Genomic DNA, 16,882 nt, shown 5'->3' with positions numbered 1-16,882 from the left:
ACTCCAGATGGAGGAAGAGGAGGAGGAGGAAGAGGAGGAGGCCTGCACTCCTAATGCACCATTGCCTCTGTCACACTGATGCCTCAAACATCAAATAAACACACAAACAAAACACTAAAATCATGTTCAACACTGCAAACTGTGATAATGTATTGTGCAATACTGTGTTTTATCTTTGCTCGTGATGCTACGTCTGAGTATGAAACATTCAATAAATAAACCAAAACATTCCACCTCAAATGTGCTGGCTTGTTTACTACTTCAAAATAAAATCTATTTTAATTGTGTGTTTATATAAAAAAACAACAACAACACCATAATCACGTTAAAGGCTTGCAAATATCGTGATCAGTTTGTGTAAATGAAAGATCCAAAAATAAACAAGCAAACAAAACCGTTTCCACTGAACTGTGCTTCATTATTATTATTATTATTATTGTTATTATTACAAAATAAAAGTTCACTCATTTCAACCACAGGCTGTAAAAACAAACACTATACTCATGTTAAACACCGCAAATAACATTGTATTTTGCATATTTACTCAAACTAATGTTGTGTTCTTCATTATGTGTGTTTGTGTGTGACAATTACAAATCAAACAAACAAAAACCCTTAAATGTAACTCTTAAAAAAGCTATAATCCTTGATTTTTGCATATTTCTAAAGTGAACGTTGTGCCATACTGTAAAAAAATGACGTAAACAATGACAAAAAAAGCACATAAACGCTATTAAAGAACAAAGTAATCATGTTCAACATTGTATTTTTGCATATTGCGGGTGACTTTTGTGCAATATTCTACCTGTATAAGAATAAATAAAGTTCATTTCGTAGAATTTACTTGAACGTAACAGTGGAACAACACGTGATGTTAACATCCAAGCTGCCAATTTTAATATTACACTTTGGTTAAGAACCAGAACCAGGACCAGCGGCGCCAAACAAACACTCTGACTGTCGATTTATTGTTCAGTATTCAGCAGCATAGATAAGCAATCAAATGCTCATTTTAGGTATTTTTCTGAAATTTTAACAAATAAGTCAAAATCTGAAAGGTAAAAAAATAAACCATAAGTTACATCTTGATAAGATACACAGTATGTATATTTATATATATATATATTTGTATATATATAGCACTAGATGTTTTCATGGAAAACTTTCAACATTGTAACAATGAGGTCAAACCACAGCTGATGACATTGAGGTATGGAGGTACGTTAACATGGATGCATATGTAAAATACAACATTTACAGTAATTAATGCACACCATTGACACCAAAAAACGCACAAAACCATACCATAACATTTAGGTTCCACATTACGCCGTTAGATCTAGGAGCAGATCAGATAAATATGAGCTCTTAAAGTTATTTTGGAATTCCTCAGCATGCTTTTGTTTTGTTTTTGTTTGTTTTTTTTAAAAAAACAACAACAAAAAAAAACAACACCGACTCTTCCGGTCCCTCTAGTGTGAATAAAAGCCATGCTTTCAGCTACATCGCTGTGTTTGGTTATGCATCTGGACAGAGTTCACACACACACACACACACACACACAAGACGCTTTGTGAATGTGGTGCTCGAAGTGTTAACAGCGCACACTGTGGCGTTCAGAGTCAGGGAACCTGCGAACAGAAGAAGAAGCAGAGAGATCAGGGAGCTAATCTGCCTCCGAGACATTATAAAGCGAGGAGAGTCGGCGAGTTGAGGATGTCGACGGACTCGGCTTTGGCCCCTCCTCCACTTTTATGGCTGTCCAGTCCCTCTGGGACAGAGTCCAGCTCGGGACAAGCAAATGTGAACATGGACAGGTAGCTGCTGCACGTGGGGGTGGAGGTCACCACGGGAGTGCTGAGAGGCTCCAGGTCGCTCGACACGGATTTGTACAGGGTCTCCCAGTCGGAGAGCCCGAGTGAACTGCTCAGGTCTATGTCTGGCACGGACCGAGCCGTCTCCATGGGAGTCTTCTCTTCCAAACTGGGTAACATGCTGTCCAGCAGCCCCTCCTTCATGTCCAGAGAGGGCTCCAGGTCGCAGATGTTGATTTCAGCACTGGCACACAGCAGGATGTTGGAGTTCCCAGAGATGGCTGTGGACGGATCACTGGAGACGTCCATGTCCTGGAGTGAAGGGGCTTCCTGGGCGCCGTCCTCTGGAGGTCTGTCCACGTCTGGACCGGATGACAGCTCCATGGACGCTGCGGGCTCCTGGAAAATCACCTCGAGCTCCTCTGACATTTGGCACAGCGGTTTATGAGTGGCGAGGATGAATTCAAGGCGCTCTTTCTCTTTCAGGAGGTTGGCTATTTCTGTCTCCAGGGCTGATTTTTCCTCTTCCAGCGTGTCTGTCTCCTACAAACACATCGACATCCAACATCATCCACAGGGGAAAACACACACACACACACACACACAGCTGTTGGTGCAAATGACAGCCGAGTAAATGCATCACTGTTTACTTACAGCTTGCAGTGTATCTGTGAGTTCCCTCCGTCTGTTGCGACACTTTGCTGCAGCCATTTTATTCCTCTCCCTCCTCACCCTCTTTTTCTCCTCCTCCTCTGGAGAGAGCTGGGATAGAAAATGAATAATTGAGTCAATGCCGTGAAGAATCCGGCCATTTTTACCTGCTCGTCCGCCACATCTGTCGCCGCTTCTCCCTTCTGAGAAATGGCAAAAAGCATGCTTCGCTGCAATGCGTCTAAAAATAGACCATTGTTGCAGACTCGCTGTGACCTGAATATAAATTGCCTGCCAAAGGGAAGGCAAACACACACACACAGACACACACAGCCAGCACAAGGCAGAGAGGAGCGTGCACAGCAACACTGGTGCACGATGGGAATTCAGACTAGATGTAAATTTACACTGTTGACTTTTTTTCTTTCTCTCTGTCCAATAGCAGGTGGACGTCATCTGATCTGAGCCAAACCTACCTGCTCGGGTTTCCCCTTTCTGGCAGCATTTTTCCCCTTATTCCCGCCTGCTTTGGGTGTTGTCTGATGGGCGCTTTGGGGTTCATTGGCTTGGTTGCTTCCCAGAGACGGGGAGATGGATGTGATAATCGTAGGCTGGACCATCCACTGAAAATCTGGGGTGGAGGAGATCGCAGTGACTGTCGGCACAAATGGAGTGTCTTCAACACTCTGGCAGACGTCCTGGAAAAATGGAAATAATCCACAATGAGAACAACAAGGGGTATTCAAAATAATAATTCATTTGCGATGAATGGATGAGAGTGAGTTGTTTTATTTATATATATGTATATGTATATATATATATATATATGTATATAGGGTGTCGCCTTGCATGTGTTTTGTTTTATTTTGTTGAGATATTCCTGAACCAGAAATAGCTTCCTCCACATCAATAGGCTATTTGACTTTATCATTGTGTCTGACGTCAGCACTGACGCAGGGCTGCTGTGGAGTCTCCTGAATGGATTTATTTTTCTCAATGAACCGCTGCATCGACACGCTCTCCCTCGCTCTCCCTCTCTCTCACATTTTGGTCCCAGGATGTCGAAATCATGAGAAGACGACCCACTGATCAAAAACCACGTCGCACCTCCACACCCACACCCGCGCACATTTCTCTCTCATCACAGATAAAAAAATTATATATTGTTTTAATTAATTGCACCCATTTAAAATCTGTCAATCAGCTCCAGCCCCTCCCCCATCACATAATCATGTTATTTTAAATGTGCTACAATCTGTGTTGCAGGCTAAATATAGATTATATATTGTTTATTTATTTTTCAATAACAATAAATAAAAGGGGCATCCATACCTTTGCGTTGCTCTCGGAGGAGGAGGAGGCTGGAGAGCTCGCCTCATCTTCTGGCGTCTTCTGGCACAGTGTCCCGACAACAGGAGACCGGCTTGTGGCAGAGACTGAATCCATGTCAGGCGTCAGGTTGATGTGAAACATCCTCACCAGGTGGAAAACAAGAAGGGTGGACGAGGAGAAGAATGAATGCACACACAGAAATAAATAAACAAACAAATTAATAAATAAATAAAACAATAGATAAATCCCAATCAATGAGAAAACGCTAGCCTTCCGCGGGTCTCTCCTCCAGGTATATACCTGGCAACTGGACGACGAGAATGCAAGCCCCTCCTTTTGTGCTCTGCGAGAATTTTATGAATGAACAAAGACTGTACCATTCACATGAGGAGGAGGGGGAGGAGGAGGAGGAGGAAGGGGAGGGGAGGCAGCCTGACAGCCACGCAGCTCTATATACATTTCAGTGTAAAATAGCGTGCTCTTTTTTATTGTCAGGGATTCACTAACAAGGGTTTGCGTTGTTTGTCCTGACGACGGTTTCAGGGACTCTCAGTTGTCACATTCCACAAACATCGGCGGCTTCTCTTCATCTTTATGAATGCAGCTGCGCGCGTGAGGAACGTGCGCCTATTTATAAACACATGAATGAAACCATTCCATCCTCTCTGGTGCATTCATGCATATTTATGTATTCATTCGTTGTATTTATTTTTGCTTTAACGCGTATTTTGCGGGCGAAAATACATGTTTCATTATATCCAGTAACACAAATGTGAATTTATTGCCAGTGTGTCAAATAAAATGCTTTGTTTATACATCACTCTGTACGCTCAGCACTGCCTTTTCCCCCGAAGATAGGAATCTGTTGGCAGATAATAATGAATGCTGCTGGATTTTGTTTACTCGGGGAGGGGGGGGAAGAGGCGGAGGTGAGGAGGGGAGGGGGATGAGGAGCATGTGACATGACCCGGAAGTGGGGGTGGGGATGGGGGAAGTTGATATTTGACAGGAGCAGCATCATCCTTCACTCCCATCACAACATATGAGGGTGAGAGTGTTTACAAAAGAAGACATGCTGGTCGCAGACAGCTGCAGTAGTGAACGAGGCAAGTGAACGCCACCACAGTTGCAACACACTGCTGAAAGCTTCCTTCCTCAGTCTGTTTTTATGTTCTGGACACTTTCTTGAATGAGACAATGAGTTTCCTGTATTGTCATGCCAGTAAAAAAAGAAGAGAATTAAAAAAAAGAAAGAAAAATAAGCTATTACACTTGAAAGCACAGGTGTTACAGCTGTGAAAAAAGTCAAATATTCACCGTAAAGTAATTCGGCTGTGTTTGTACTGTGATGCCATGAATCCACATCCACATAAAGCGGCAAAGAGATCACAACGTTTGGTAACCTCAGGTCGACTGTATCATTCTGGGTGCCTCTCTCTGGGTTCCTTCCACATTTTGGTGTTTCAGCTTCATGCTGGAAAAAAACCCCAACCCAAAAATCAATAACAATTCACACCTTTTGCGATGACACTTGAGACCAGGTTTTAGTTTCTCACATCACTCGATCCTCCTTCCTTAAAATGTTTGACTGTCGTAATGTCAGTCTACGAGACACGGCTTATCACGAATATCTGAATATTGTCTGAATATTTAACAGGAGAGGGAAAATAAACAGACATGGGCATGTGGTCAGAAAAAAAGAACAAGCTTAAGGGGTTTTAACTCAGAGAGCTGCAGCAGCTTTCTCTCCTCTGATCCACTGCTGTTTCCTGTCTTATAAATTGTCCACTACACAAAACTGTTGCTCTACAGCATCATGTCCATGTGCTGTTTGATTGTACCGTCAATGAAGAGATTATCTTGATTTGAGGTGATTGTTCAAGATCATCAAGGTGGCTCCAAGTTTAGAAACATTCTGATCAATTTATTTCAGTGCAGCCTTTTTGTCTACTAACAGAACTAAATCAATTTATGACAATATATTATTTATTAATCAATATTAAACTTGTTTTTTCATGAGTTACAATTCATTTTGCTGACAATTAACACCACACTCATCTATTTCCATATAGTTCCCACGCTTTATGCATTCTTCTCAGCTTTTGGAGATTCGGTTTCTGTGGTTCCTGCAGAGACAAGAGCGCATCGTCACCACAAGACATGACCGCAGACCAATGCATTGAATGCTACAATTTGGCCAAAGAGTGCAAGTACCTTCTGCTGCTCTTTATCCAAATGGACAACGTCTACCAGAGGAATAATGGAAGGACGGCCATGGGCGCACTGGAAGGGCAGCTGGCAAGACGATAAGGATGCGACCAAACTGTGGCATTCGTCTCTGCTCAGGCTGTGGTTGAATTTGATGGCACCTGTTTAGTGTGCACATAGAGATTTGAAGCTCACCGTTGCAGAAGCATATATTTAATATTGGAGAGATTAAATATTTACTTTACCATGACAAGCTAGGGAGGCAAGAACTTTGAGCACAGTGAGAGGCAAAGTTCCCCTCACTCTACCAGCTGAGCGGAGTAACTGGAAATATATGAGGAAACAATATTTCACACTTTGTCGACCAGTTGGACTCTTTGACACCACAACAGTGGAGGAGGCAGAGAGACACTTTCCCTACCTCGGTCTGCTCTCTGAGATACTCCTGAGGTGAGATCAAAATGGCAAACCGTCATTTGAAATTCAAAGTAATTGAGGATATAATCTCCATTCAGAGGTTTCTCACTTGTCTTACCTCAACGATACCCTTGATAACAGATGGTCGTCCGCGCTTCAACTCGTTATTCTCTCTTTCCATGAAGCACAGTGGGACCTTCCCCACAAACACTTGTGGACCTGCTGCCTGCGAGTACTTCAACTCCAGCCCCAAATTCTCTAAATGTGCCTGACAAGACCTGCGGGAGGATTGTTCCGTTAAACATAGTATGACCAACTGTGTGACCAAAACTCAAAATCAATTTCAAGTTATAAAGAGTTATTTCTGTATGGTTCTTTTTAATTAATAGATTAATTTTGCATTGTAAATGTTTATATTGTGAACTATTTATAGGTCCATATCAAAACTAAGTGAAATCAATACATATTATATTATTTTTCCCCAAAAAGACTAGACACACAATTGCCCCCAGGTCATTTGAGTTTGAGGTCCCTGTTATAAAGCATTGATAAATCATGCTTTCATACACAGTATTTAGAGCTTACAGAATACAGACTTTGGCAGAACCATCGTCCTCCACTTAAAATTCAGCCGGACATTTTCCAACCATATCTGAAATTCAGACAGTTCGTTTACAGACGTAAAACCGACATTTTTGACAGCAGACAGTTAAATAAAAAAACGGTCACATGTATTACTGGTTCAGTGGGTTCACCAGAGGCTCTTTACACTGCATCTTGTGCAGCGCTAACCCTAACCAACACTGGAGTACTGACACTTGTGAATGATGACAGGAGTCCAAGTGCAACACACCGACCCTGAGTTAAGACAGAGGTAAAAAAACAGGCCATGTCGTTGCTGCCACCCTTTATGTCAGATTTACTGCTCCCATCCTTCACCTCTGCTGCCGCCGAGTGTCTCAGATGTTGTGTCGGGCAGACAACAGGCTGTAAAACCTCAATTGGTAAAAAAAAAGAAAAAAAAAAGAGATAAAGAGCAGAAGAAGAAACTAGTGGATAGTGAATAGTGAACAGAGAGGTCGTGTGGCCCCTATCACCCAATAGGGCTGCACAAAACAGAAGACATGAATTACTGACAAAAAGAAAATGTGACAAAATAATTTCATGGTGAAATTCTGAAGTGCTACAGAAAATCACTGTCCCAAAAATAACCTAAAAAATAATCTTTAAATGAGAGAAGAAAAAAAAGCTTAGACTCCAAAACAGTCAAATCATCACAAGTTCGATACTTCTCATATTGTGCAGCACTTCTTCCAACTATCGACTCACTACAAAACAAGTATCAGCTGATTTGTCTAAAGGTATACATTGATTTCTTTACAAAATCACTTGTATAAGCCTTTAGGTCAGACTACCACAAGTATTGTTGGTTTTTGTCGTGTACGTGTAGTGCAGATAAACAAACCTCAGCAGCCTCTGCTCCTCCTCTGTTACACTTATCTCAAGAGGTGGCAAAATATTTGAGGAACGCAAACGTCTCTCCCCCGATGCATTTGGAGCCTCTTCATAGGAATCTGTAACCATAGAGACAGTCTTGACTGTAGCAATACACCACCACAACATTATCATAACCAAACAAATAGTTATTTCCTTTACCTGCAACCAAATTTTCAAGTCGAACTCTCTCATGTGCGGCATGTTGATCCACCAGCACCAGAAGATTTCCTACAGTTTCAGTAATTAGATACACAAACAAAAGAAAAGAAGGAAATGAGATGTTGGTGAAACAACATCTCAAACACACTGACACTCCTGTCCATACCCTCAGATTCATTGTGCGCTGCAGGTTCCTCGTCTCTTGTGTTAATAAGACATGCGAGAAACTTCTTATCCACTTGGCAAATAACCTGTAAGGTGAATAAAAAGTGGTTAGTTTGACAAGTCAATAAAAATAACAAGTCTGAAATATTAAAAAAATATTATGAAAAAATTTCAAGTGCCTTCATTGACTTAATCATGGCCTTAGAAAAGCGGTATGGAAACAGGATATTATGGATTTTTACAGCCAGTCCATCAGCTTGCCCACTTGAGATGTCCACACCAACCTGGAGGCACAGTTCATTATGAATTACTTTCGAGTAAACGACCAAAAAAATAAGAGAATAAATCCAACACAAGACTATAAAACTATAGGTTTACCATGGGAGGTCGGACAAACACGGGGTTATTCCACTTTGAGTACAATGAGGAAAGTGAATTAGAGCTCTCCTCGCCGTCATCTGTGAGAACAGAAAAGTGAACATGTACACACAAAAAAAGCTATTATTCAGCATGGAAGCGTGTGTGTGTGTGTTTGGCCCTGACAGTCTCCAGTCTGATCTGTGGGTGAGGTACCTTTGCCATCAAGCCCTGAACTAATCACTCTCTCTGTCCTGGATTTAGGCAGGAAGGGCAAAACTATATCCATCTGAAATGGGTAACATCTGTATTCCATCCCTACGTGAAGATCAAAGTAAACGCGAGCACTGTAACCAACACTGACAACAGATGTCGGATATGACAACAGATGTTCAAATCAAAGTTAAATCAATTGTTTTCTTCTTACTGATAACTACCAGTTGCTGTTGTTATTATTACGTCTCTAATAACACTCTCCAACTTACCAGTTTCAGAGACGACACTGACCGCCATGTTGGTGACATCAGATGTGCAGCGCACATGTGTTTCTTCAGAAGGCGGCTCTTTGTATTTGCTCAGGCCGGTCACTCTGTTGACATACACCGTCTTCCCCACAGATGCATCAAAGTGATGGAGCCAGTCATCTGATGGCGTGTCCTCTCCCTCTTCAGATATTTGAAGGCTTGTATTGCAACCTGAGACTGGTTTGTGATGGAGTGCAGTATCACAGAGATTGCCATTGTTGTTACTGTCTTGGATGTCATGGCCACTACTCTCGAGACAGATATTGTCCTGCGAGGTAGTGTCATAAACGCCTGGCAACAGGTTTGAACCCACTGGCCTGTGTCGTTTCAAATGGCAGATTTTAGCAGCCAAAGATTGTCTGCTTTTAGTGGAGGTGTCTTTTTGCACTCTGAAAACTGGGTCTTGGAGACTGCTTAGTAACTCAATTCTCTGTGTCTGTGTAACATCACCATCATGCTGATCTTCCAATGGATTCCTGGGATGAAAAATGAGACTGTTGGTCTGAGGAAGTCTAGTACTGTTCTGCAAACATGTCTCCAGAGAGGGCAATTTCTTTTCATCTGATTTGGCAAATATTCTTCTAAATGTGTCAAGCGATCCAGACTCCTTCCATAACGACAACCTCCGGCAAGATTCAATTCTGGGAATCTTTGGGGGAATGACAGGCACAAAGTTGTTGCATCTGTCTTGGTCTGAATCCAGGGAAATTTTGCTCTTTGAAGAAGAAGAAGAAGAAAAAGATCTCTCCACTGCTTTCTGTGTCAGATTTTGCTGCAGAAATACTGGTTTGTTAATACGGGACAGGCTCGGAGTCAGACTTTCATACAGCCTTTCATGTATGAATGGGTCAGACAGACTGATCTTTTTGTGACCCCCTGCATCCTGACAATCAGGTAACACTGGCTTATTACTGTATACAACAGGCTGATTCTCCATTTCTCCAGTGATGTCACCTGGTAAGGTTACATTGCTGGTTGAGGCAGTATTGTTCAGTGTTTCTTTTAATTCACTCTCTTGTGGTCTGACTGAACTTGAGCCTTCCGCTTTATTGAATGTTTCCTCAGACGCAGGTTCCAGCTGAACCAGATCACACTGTGGCTCATCTCTGCAGTCTTTGTGTGCATATCTGTCATTTTGTATTTTTCCAGCCTCGTCTCCTTTACATAGCTTTGGACCTGACTCGTGGCAAACACTGTCCTCTGAAACACAGACATCTTTGAGTGCACGATGAACAGATTCAGATGCCAGTGTTATCCCAGCACTGCAGTCCAGCATGGAACCTCTTGCTTGTTCACCGTTGCCATTGCCACGTTTGTCCTCCTCTTGGGATGAAGAGTCCAAATCATCTAACAAATTCTCCCTGCGGAGGAAATCTTTCACTGCCTCTTCGATGCAGAACAAAACACCGTCCCAATCTTTAAACTCTATTAGCGTTTTAGTGGGATCAAGACAAATGTCATACTCAGAGTAGGGGCATTTGATATTGATGATGTATACGCCATGCAGCTCTTGGTTTCGCTTGTGCTTTGGACTCCTGAGTCCAGACTGCCCATCCGGACTGTCACTTTTCTGATTTGAACTGCTCAGTCTGCGCAGGAGAAAGTTCAACAACTTGTGTATCCGAGTCTTCAGCAGCAGTCGACTATTTACATACAGGAACTGTAGGCTACTGTTGTAGTGGCCCTCTCTGCAGATGTAACCAGTCACTTCAAAATGCCTCTGTGCAAAGGCAATTTCTCCCAGTTTCTTTGCTCGCTCGCTGCTGTGTATTTGAACAAACCTGTGGTAGGTGTTGTTGGCTTTACTGAGCTGTACCATCATGGCTCCTGTGCAGTCATTCCTCAGGGTGAAGGACACGGAGGGATGCATGAGAGAAATAGCCTCCACTCTGTGTCTGATCCTCTCTACTTCCAGGACAGCATCCACCCTCCCTCTCCTCACTGGCATGTTGTGGAAGAAACTACAAATGACAACAGTTGTCCCTGCAGAGGGTCGAACAGCCTCTGCCTCGAAGACAGCCATGCCTTTGCCGTTCTTAAACATCTTCACGTGGGTTTTCACTGATGACCTGGTCCGGGATGAGATTTCAACAAGTGATGCTACAGATAATATACTGGCCAGGGCTTCTCCTCTATAACCGTACCACCTCAGGTTGTCCAAGTCTTCAAGAGAGCTGCACTTGCTAGTGTAGTACCGGTTCCCCACACACTCCATGTCCTCGTCACTCATCCCGGCGCCGTTGTCGATGACCTGAACTTTGAGTGACTCCATGTCCACCCTGACCCCCACACAGGTCGCCCCGGCATCGATGCCGTTGAGGACGAGCTCCTCCACACACTGTTGCAGGGAGGGCACGGCGACACCGGAGCGAAGTTTCCCCTGGACGTCTTTAGGCAAGCACTTAATCATGGTGTCCTTTACATCCAGCACTCCTGGTTATGTTTAGTCTCAACCCTGCTCTGACCAAACACAAAGTTACACTATCATATTTTATCTGTCGCTACTTAACGTTTACTAACGTTAGCTTAACACGTAATAACAATAGCTTGGCACTTTGGTTCCAACGACGATGTTTAGACCGTGACATGTTAAGAAAAACACGTTATTTTATTAAAAAATGTAACTAAAAATACAAAGAAACGCGACAAAACACATTAAAAATCGTGGCTAAACCCACAGCATAGCTACTGTTTACAGTCAACGTGAAACAACAAGACAGTCTTCATAGCTGTCATTAAACGCTAACAGGGCCACCTACTGGTTGTGGAGTACCAACAACATCTACTCCTCATCTTACAGAAAAACAAACGCCTTTTAATTTATATAAACGCTCCCTACTGTATAAAGTGTGCAGTCCCGAGTGTCTTGTAGATACACAACACAAGTAAAATCTTACCTAATTCCCAGAGCCTTACACTTTTCATTCCCCAGTGTTTCCACACTCAATATATGACTTATTTTATGTATAAGATAAATAAATAAATAAAAGGTGAATGTCTACTGAAGTTGCCAATCAGATATAGTTTGTTATTGAGTTAGAATGGTTGTACACAGCAGACAGTTTGACTTTATTCGGGAAAACCACAGGTGTTAATAATATTATTATTAATGGCTCTGCTGTGTTGACAGTGAGTCAGCATATTCAGTGTAATGCAAGCACAAAAACACCTTGTGGGGAAGTAGCATACTCCTCCTCCCACTACTATGTTCACACATTTTACACATGCAACTAACAAATCAGATTGCACACATGGTATTTATTCGCTATTCCCGACAACTTTGCTGATTTTTTCCAAAACAGAAAACGTGCCTCAACGTATAAATCTCATCACCATAACAAAACTGTTACTCTGTGACAGCTCCTTGTGATGCCTGCACTAACCACCACAAATCTCATTTGTCTTTTGAGCCTTTGACAATATTTCTCCAGAATCCTTTGCAGAGTTCAGTCCTTGCCAAAGGAGGGTGGCAGCGTCATTCTTCATTAAATCAAGCTGAACTCAGACTCCTCCAGTTTCTACAAAGACTGATGAGAGTTTGCTGCCATTTCCTCTGTCAGTGCAATGATAATTGATATGATCGCATGTGGTTGTCACTCAATTGAGTTTTATCTTTTGTGAACCAATATTCACCAAATATCCATTACAGTTATAATTACTACAGTAAACAGTCAAACAATGTCATTTTGTGATTTTACATTTATTATACTATTGAGGAGATTTAACACGCATATTTAACTCATTCTAAATTAACTAATAAGTTGCATTCCAATAAAATAAAAAGACTAAATAAATAACACATTTGCTTGAAAGTTAATACTGTAGACATCATCTGTGAATAAATCTTATTTCACTATATTAAAAGAGGAGTGTTCTAGGCTGTCAACAGTCTTTTCATTCTTGAACTCCGCCTTGGCTATGTGTGACTTGGGGCTCCCAGTGGATTTCAACCATTCCTGCATTTGTTTCACCTTGCCGCGTGGCCCCTGCAGCTGCCCCTGAACACTTCCTGCGCGCGTGTTCTGGACCCATCCAACCAGGCCGAGCTTCCTCCCCTCTGCCTGAGTAAAAAACAAATGATTGAATGTTAAATATTAGAAAGAATATTGTTTTTATTTAACCTTTATTTACACAAGCAGTCTCACTGAGACCTGTTTCAGACAAACATACAAAATGACAAACAATTAGGTACAGACAGAGAAATACAGAAGTATAGCAAAATCAATATTATTGGCACGATATCATAATATAAATAGGCTGCTACCTCCTTAACGTCTATGCTGGTACCCTCTACAACTATAATTTTTTTATATAGGTTTATTTATTTTTAGGGATGTCCCAATACCACTTTTTGTGTCCGATATCGATATTAAAAACTGGAGTATCTACCGATACGATTTTATTCCAATACAGTCATTTTAGACATAACAACACATTTGTGCCGAGTCTTTTCAAAGACATAATTCTGTGTAACAAATATTGTTCACTCAAAAAGAAGAAATAAACAATCCGATCCAGTTATTTTGACCAATATTGGACCGATACCAATACTTACTGATACCAATACCCATCCCTATTTATTTTGCTCAGTTACAAAAATGTATATCTATATCTGCTGCAACATGAGAAGGCAAAATGTTATGCTAATTTCACCACAGAAGAGACTAAATGACCGCTATCATATCGGTTATTGGCCCAAGCACTCCCGATATATCCAATCCTATGTCCAATATCGTGCATCCCTACTTCTCAGTCAACCTGTCAAGGCCAGACAGAGCTGATGAAAAGTGAACTCAAACTTACTTGAGTGTATTTACGGAAAAACACACCCTGTACTCTGCCAAAGATTTCATAGTCCACTGAAACCAGGTCTTCCTCAGACATAATGGACCTAGAAAAAGTATAAACAAGACAGTTGAGTGAGGAACATCATGGCAGGTGCTTCTTTACGGCTACAAGCTATGCTAACATTTGTATTCACGCAATTCACAGCCCCAAAAAATAGCAGTTTAGCTTCATATCTGGATTGTAAAAAATAAAAGGGTTTGTGATATAACCACCTGAATGATGTGGTGAAGCTGTGAGAAGACAAAATCCAACGCCAACATGAACACACCTCCGCTTGTAAACACTCCGACTCTGACTCCGGAAGTGAATCGTTATAAGGGACCAATCAGAGGACACCGGAGACTCATGGTTCCTAGGCAACGAGTGTAAACGTAAAAAAACGATTAACAAGTGGTTCTAGAGCAGCTTTTATCAGACGACGGATAAAAGGTCGGTAAGTGTTTGGTTTTTTAAATGGAAAACCGTTCATTAAAATGTAACAGGTCATTGCGAGAGGAAGCAGCGTAGTACTTTTCTCTTTAAATACTGACTTACTGTATTTCCTTTTCCTGCTCATCCGTATCTGCTTTCCTGTGTTGTGTGGCTCCTAACGACTGGCCTTTTTAAATAATGCTGATAAATACCCGATAGAAAGAGGATCCAATCTATTTCCATATGTATTTACTGTACAAACAATAACAAACGGAATGATAACAAATGGAAATATGCAGTATATTGCACCTGCAATAAACACACAAAAACAACAATAAAATAATAAAATGAATTGCAGAACTGGACTGACAACATCTGCAAGTGCAATGTCCAGAATAAAGAAGACCAGAGGCATGTCAACCTGTTTCCTTGTTCCTTGTTGAGTAGATTGACAGAAGTTGGAATTAATTCAAGAGCTTAAGCCGGCTTAGTTTTGCACTTGCTCGCTCTGTAACGCCTACCTGAAGGTATACAGCTCATATTCGTTGTACAGAATATGTGATGTGTCATTTAAGATCCCATGAGCTCGTCTGATTACAGAGCCTTCTTAGGTGGACTTCAGGAAAGGATCGTCTTTCTTTTCTTGCCCATCACTTTCATTGCTGGACCCCTGTTTGAGAACCACCGTGCTAGTGAACTGTCTACACATATATTATCTTACTGGTTTACCTTTACTGCATTCGTTACGACAATTCTGAATTTTTCAACAAAAGACTTATTACATTAATGGAATTGACAAACAAACATACAAAGATATGACCCTAAGTCTTACACTCTGTGTCCTCTACCCCCCTCCCTCAGTGGCTGATGGTGACGACCCAGTGGTCGAATGCAAAGATTTACAAACAAGGACAACCTCAAACACATGACCTTCTACAACAAGTGAAGTCATGAGTACAAGGAGAGGAAGGAGTCTTCAGAGTGAGAGAGACACTGAAGGACAAAGACAAGACAGTGTCTATTCTAAAGCACAAAGTGGGGCTGGAAGGAAAGCAGATGGAGATGACTGTCCCTTTCCAAATAAGCCTGTTAGCCACAGAAGTTCCTTCAGCTCCAGGACACACAATTCACTTGATCGGATTGATTTTGAAAACAATTCTCCTACAAAACAACCCGTTAAAGAAACCACGGGATACCAGCATCGAAAAAAAGACCTACACAGACTGCCCAGTGAAGAACTGCAGCTGGCCAAAGCAATTCATGAAAAACAGCTAAAGCTACAGGAGAAGCTGTGGAGGGTTGAAGAGAAAATAAAACACAAGATCCAGAGCAACCGTGCTGAAGCTGCTGCAGGCCATGATGAAATGAAGAGAGGCAGGGGACAACCAGAGTGGCGACAAGCTCAGGAAAGAAAACAAGTGGATGTTAAACAACTTAGTTGGAAGCACGATCAGCAGAATGAGGAGAGAATGATGAACACATATGGAGAAGATGGGGCTGGAGGGAAGAGAGGAGAAACGGAAGGTGCTGAGAGTTCACAGTCAAAAGGAAAATCAACTCAGCACAAAGTGAGTGGAGAGCTAAACAAATCAAGATGGGAAAGTGTCAAAGAGCGTTCGAGAAGAAATTGGGAGGAAAAAGATTATGACGTTTATGGAGAAGAAGATGTGAGGTCACAGCACGGAAGGGCAGCACAAAATAAAGGATATGAAGGCTGGACAAGAGAGGAGAAATACTGGGAAAGAACATATGATGAACATGAAGACGTGCGTCAGATTGGTGAAAAGAAAAATGTTGATGGACTGGAAACAGAAAACCATAGAGATGCAGAACATAAGACATCGAGGGAATCTTCTCTCCCACCAGATTTTAGTCCGTCTCATTCAGGCAGACGACAGGAGGAGGAAGAGGAGGAGCTGGGATCCATGGATAGCACAGGTGCCAACTTCCAGCTTTTCCCTTGCAGAATGTGCAACAGAATGTTTGCTCGGGAAAGGCTGGAAAAACATGCGCAAATCTGTAAAAAGGTGAAACAGTCGCATCGTCAGGTCTTCAACTCTTATGCTCACAGAACCAAAGGATCTGCCTTAGAGGAGTTCCTGAAAACCCACACCAGGAGCAAGACTCCAGAGGTAGGACAAGTGGCACTTTTACCTTTATTCAAATACTGCCATACCAATTCATTATGGCATCATAGTGATAGGTAGTGAGATCAGTATTGTCTTTAGTTTGAGACAATAAGGACCTGTGCCATCTGTGTCTGTAGGACACTTAGGAAAATATAGGGGTTGTTATTTTTCTAATCCTCCTGTTAATCCTCCTCAGGTTTTACAGAAAAAGAACTGCAGACAAAATGACCAAAAGGCCAAGACAAAGACTGTGCAGCACGGTCGACTCCCGGCTGGAACTTCACAGTCAAAACGGTCCAAGTGAGCTGACTGAGGAGGATGACAGGACACTGATGCTGGGACCAGTCGAATAAATCACGTTATTGTTCAT

General features: G+C 42.0%; 4 protein-coding genes and 1 long non-coding RNA gene across 7 annotated transcripts; 1 reads left to right on the top strand and 4 right to left on the bottom strand.

The window, feature by feature from the left end:
- Positions 1-939: 939 nt before the first annotated feature.
- Positions 940-4,143, bottom strand: fosaa (v-fos FBJ murine osteosarcoma viral oncogene homolog Aa). Its single transcript, XM_044047632.1, has 5 exons — positions 4,098-4,143; positions 3,798-3,939; positions 2,942-3,163; positions 2,469-2,576; positions 940-2,357 (listed from the first exon to the last, which is right to left on the bottom strand). The coding sequence occupies exons 2-5, from the start codon at positions 3,936-3,938 to the stop codon at positions 1,686-1,688; spliced, it is 1,143 nt and encodes a 380-aa protein (XP_043903567.1). The 5' UTR covers position 3,939; positions 4,098-4,143; the 3' UTR covers positions 940-1,685.
- A 406-nt stretch (positions 4,144-4,549) lies between these two features.
- On the bottom strand, positions 4,550-5,182 carry LOC122783003. Its single transcript, XR_006361997.1, has 2 exons — positions 5,115-5,182; positions 4,550-5,003 (listed from the first exon to the last, which is right to left on the bottom strand). It is a non-coding gene; the product is annotated as an uncharacterized LOC122783003 (long non-coding RNA).
- Positions 5,183-5,765: 583 nt separating this feature from the next.
- mlh3 (mutL homolog 3 (E. coli)) lies at positions 5,766-12,289 on the bottom strand. Of its 2 annotated transcripts, XM_044047627.1 has the most exons (12): positions 9,086-12,289; positions 8,817-8,918; positions 8,622-8,701; positions 8,423-8,527; positions 8,245-8,329; positions 8,079-8,147; positions 7,888-7,996; positions 6,541-6,700; positions 6,427-6,450; positions 6,251-6,329; positions 6,012-6,166; positions 5,766-5,923 (listed from the first exon to the last, which is right to left on the bottom strand). In XM_044047627.1, the coding sequence occupies exons 1-12, from the start codon at positions 11,532-11,534 to the stop codon at positions 5,852-5,854; spliced, it is 3,489 nt and encodes a 1,162-aa protein (XP_043903562.1). In that variant the 5' UTR covers positions 11,535-12,289; the 3' UTR covers positions 5,766-5,851. The 2 variants fall into 2 exon arrangements, with proteins under 2 accessions (XP_043903562.1, XP_043903563.1); XM_044047628.1 differs by lacking the exon at positions 8,817-8,918.
- Positions 12,290-12,362: 73 nt separating this feature from the next.
- acyp1 (acylphosphatase 1, erythrocyte (common) type) lies at positions 12,363-14,634 on the bottom strand. Its single transcript, XM_044047633.1, has 4 exons — positions 14,507-14,634; positions 14,185-14,324; positions 13,928-14,015; positions 12,363-13,185 (listed from the first exon to the last, which is right to left on the bottom strand). Exons 3-4 carry the CDS (start codon positions 14,006-14,008, stop codon positions 12,970-12,972), a joined length of 297 nt encoding a protein of 98 aa, XP_043903568.1. The 5' UTR covers positions 14,009-14,015; positions 14,185-14,324; positions 14,507-14,634; the 3' UTR covers positions 12,363-12,969.
- On the top strand, positions 14,311-16,881 carry zc2hc1c (zinc finger, C2HC-type containing 1C). 2 transcript variants are annotated; one of them, XM_044047630.1, is made up of 3 exons: positions 14,311-14,401; positions 15,245-16,515; positions 16,709-16,881. In XM_044047630.1, exons 2-3 carry the CDS (start codon positions 15,334-15,336, stop codon positions 16,814-16,816), a joined length of 1,290 nt encoding a protein of 429 aa, XP_043903565.1. In that variant the 5' UTR covers positions 14,311-14,401; positions 15,245-15,333; the 3' UTR covers positions 16,817-16,881. The 2 variants fall into 2 exon arrangements, with proteins under 2 accessions (XP_043903565.1, XP_043903566.1); XM_044047631.1 differs by having other exon boundaries at positions 14,311-14,405.
- Position 16,882: the final 1 nt, after the last annotated feature.

The sequence above is a fragment of the Solea senegalensis genome, linkage group LG16 (assembly GCF_019176455.1).
Source record: "Solea senegalensis isolate Sse05_10M linkage group LG16, IFAPA_SoseM_1, whole genome shotgun sequence".
Lineage (NCBI taxonomy): Eukaryota > Metazoa > Chordata > Actinopteri > Pleuronectiformes > Soleidae > Solea > Solea senegalensis.
Note: the sequence above shows the minus strand (reverse complement) of the source record. Positions and strands in the feature narration are given on the sequence as shown.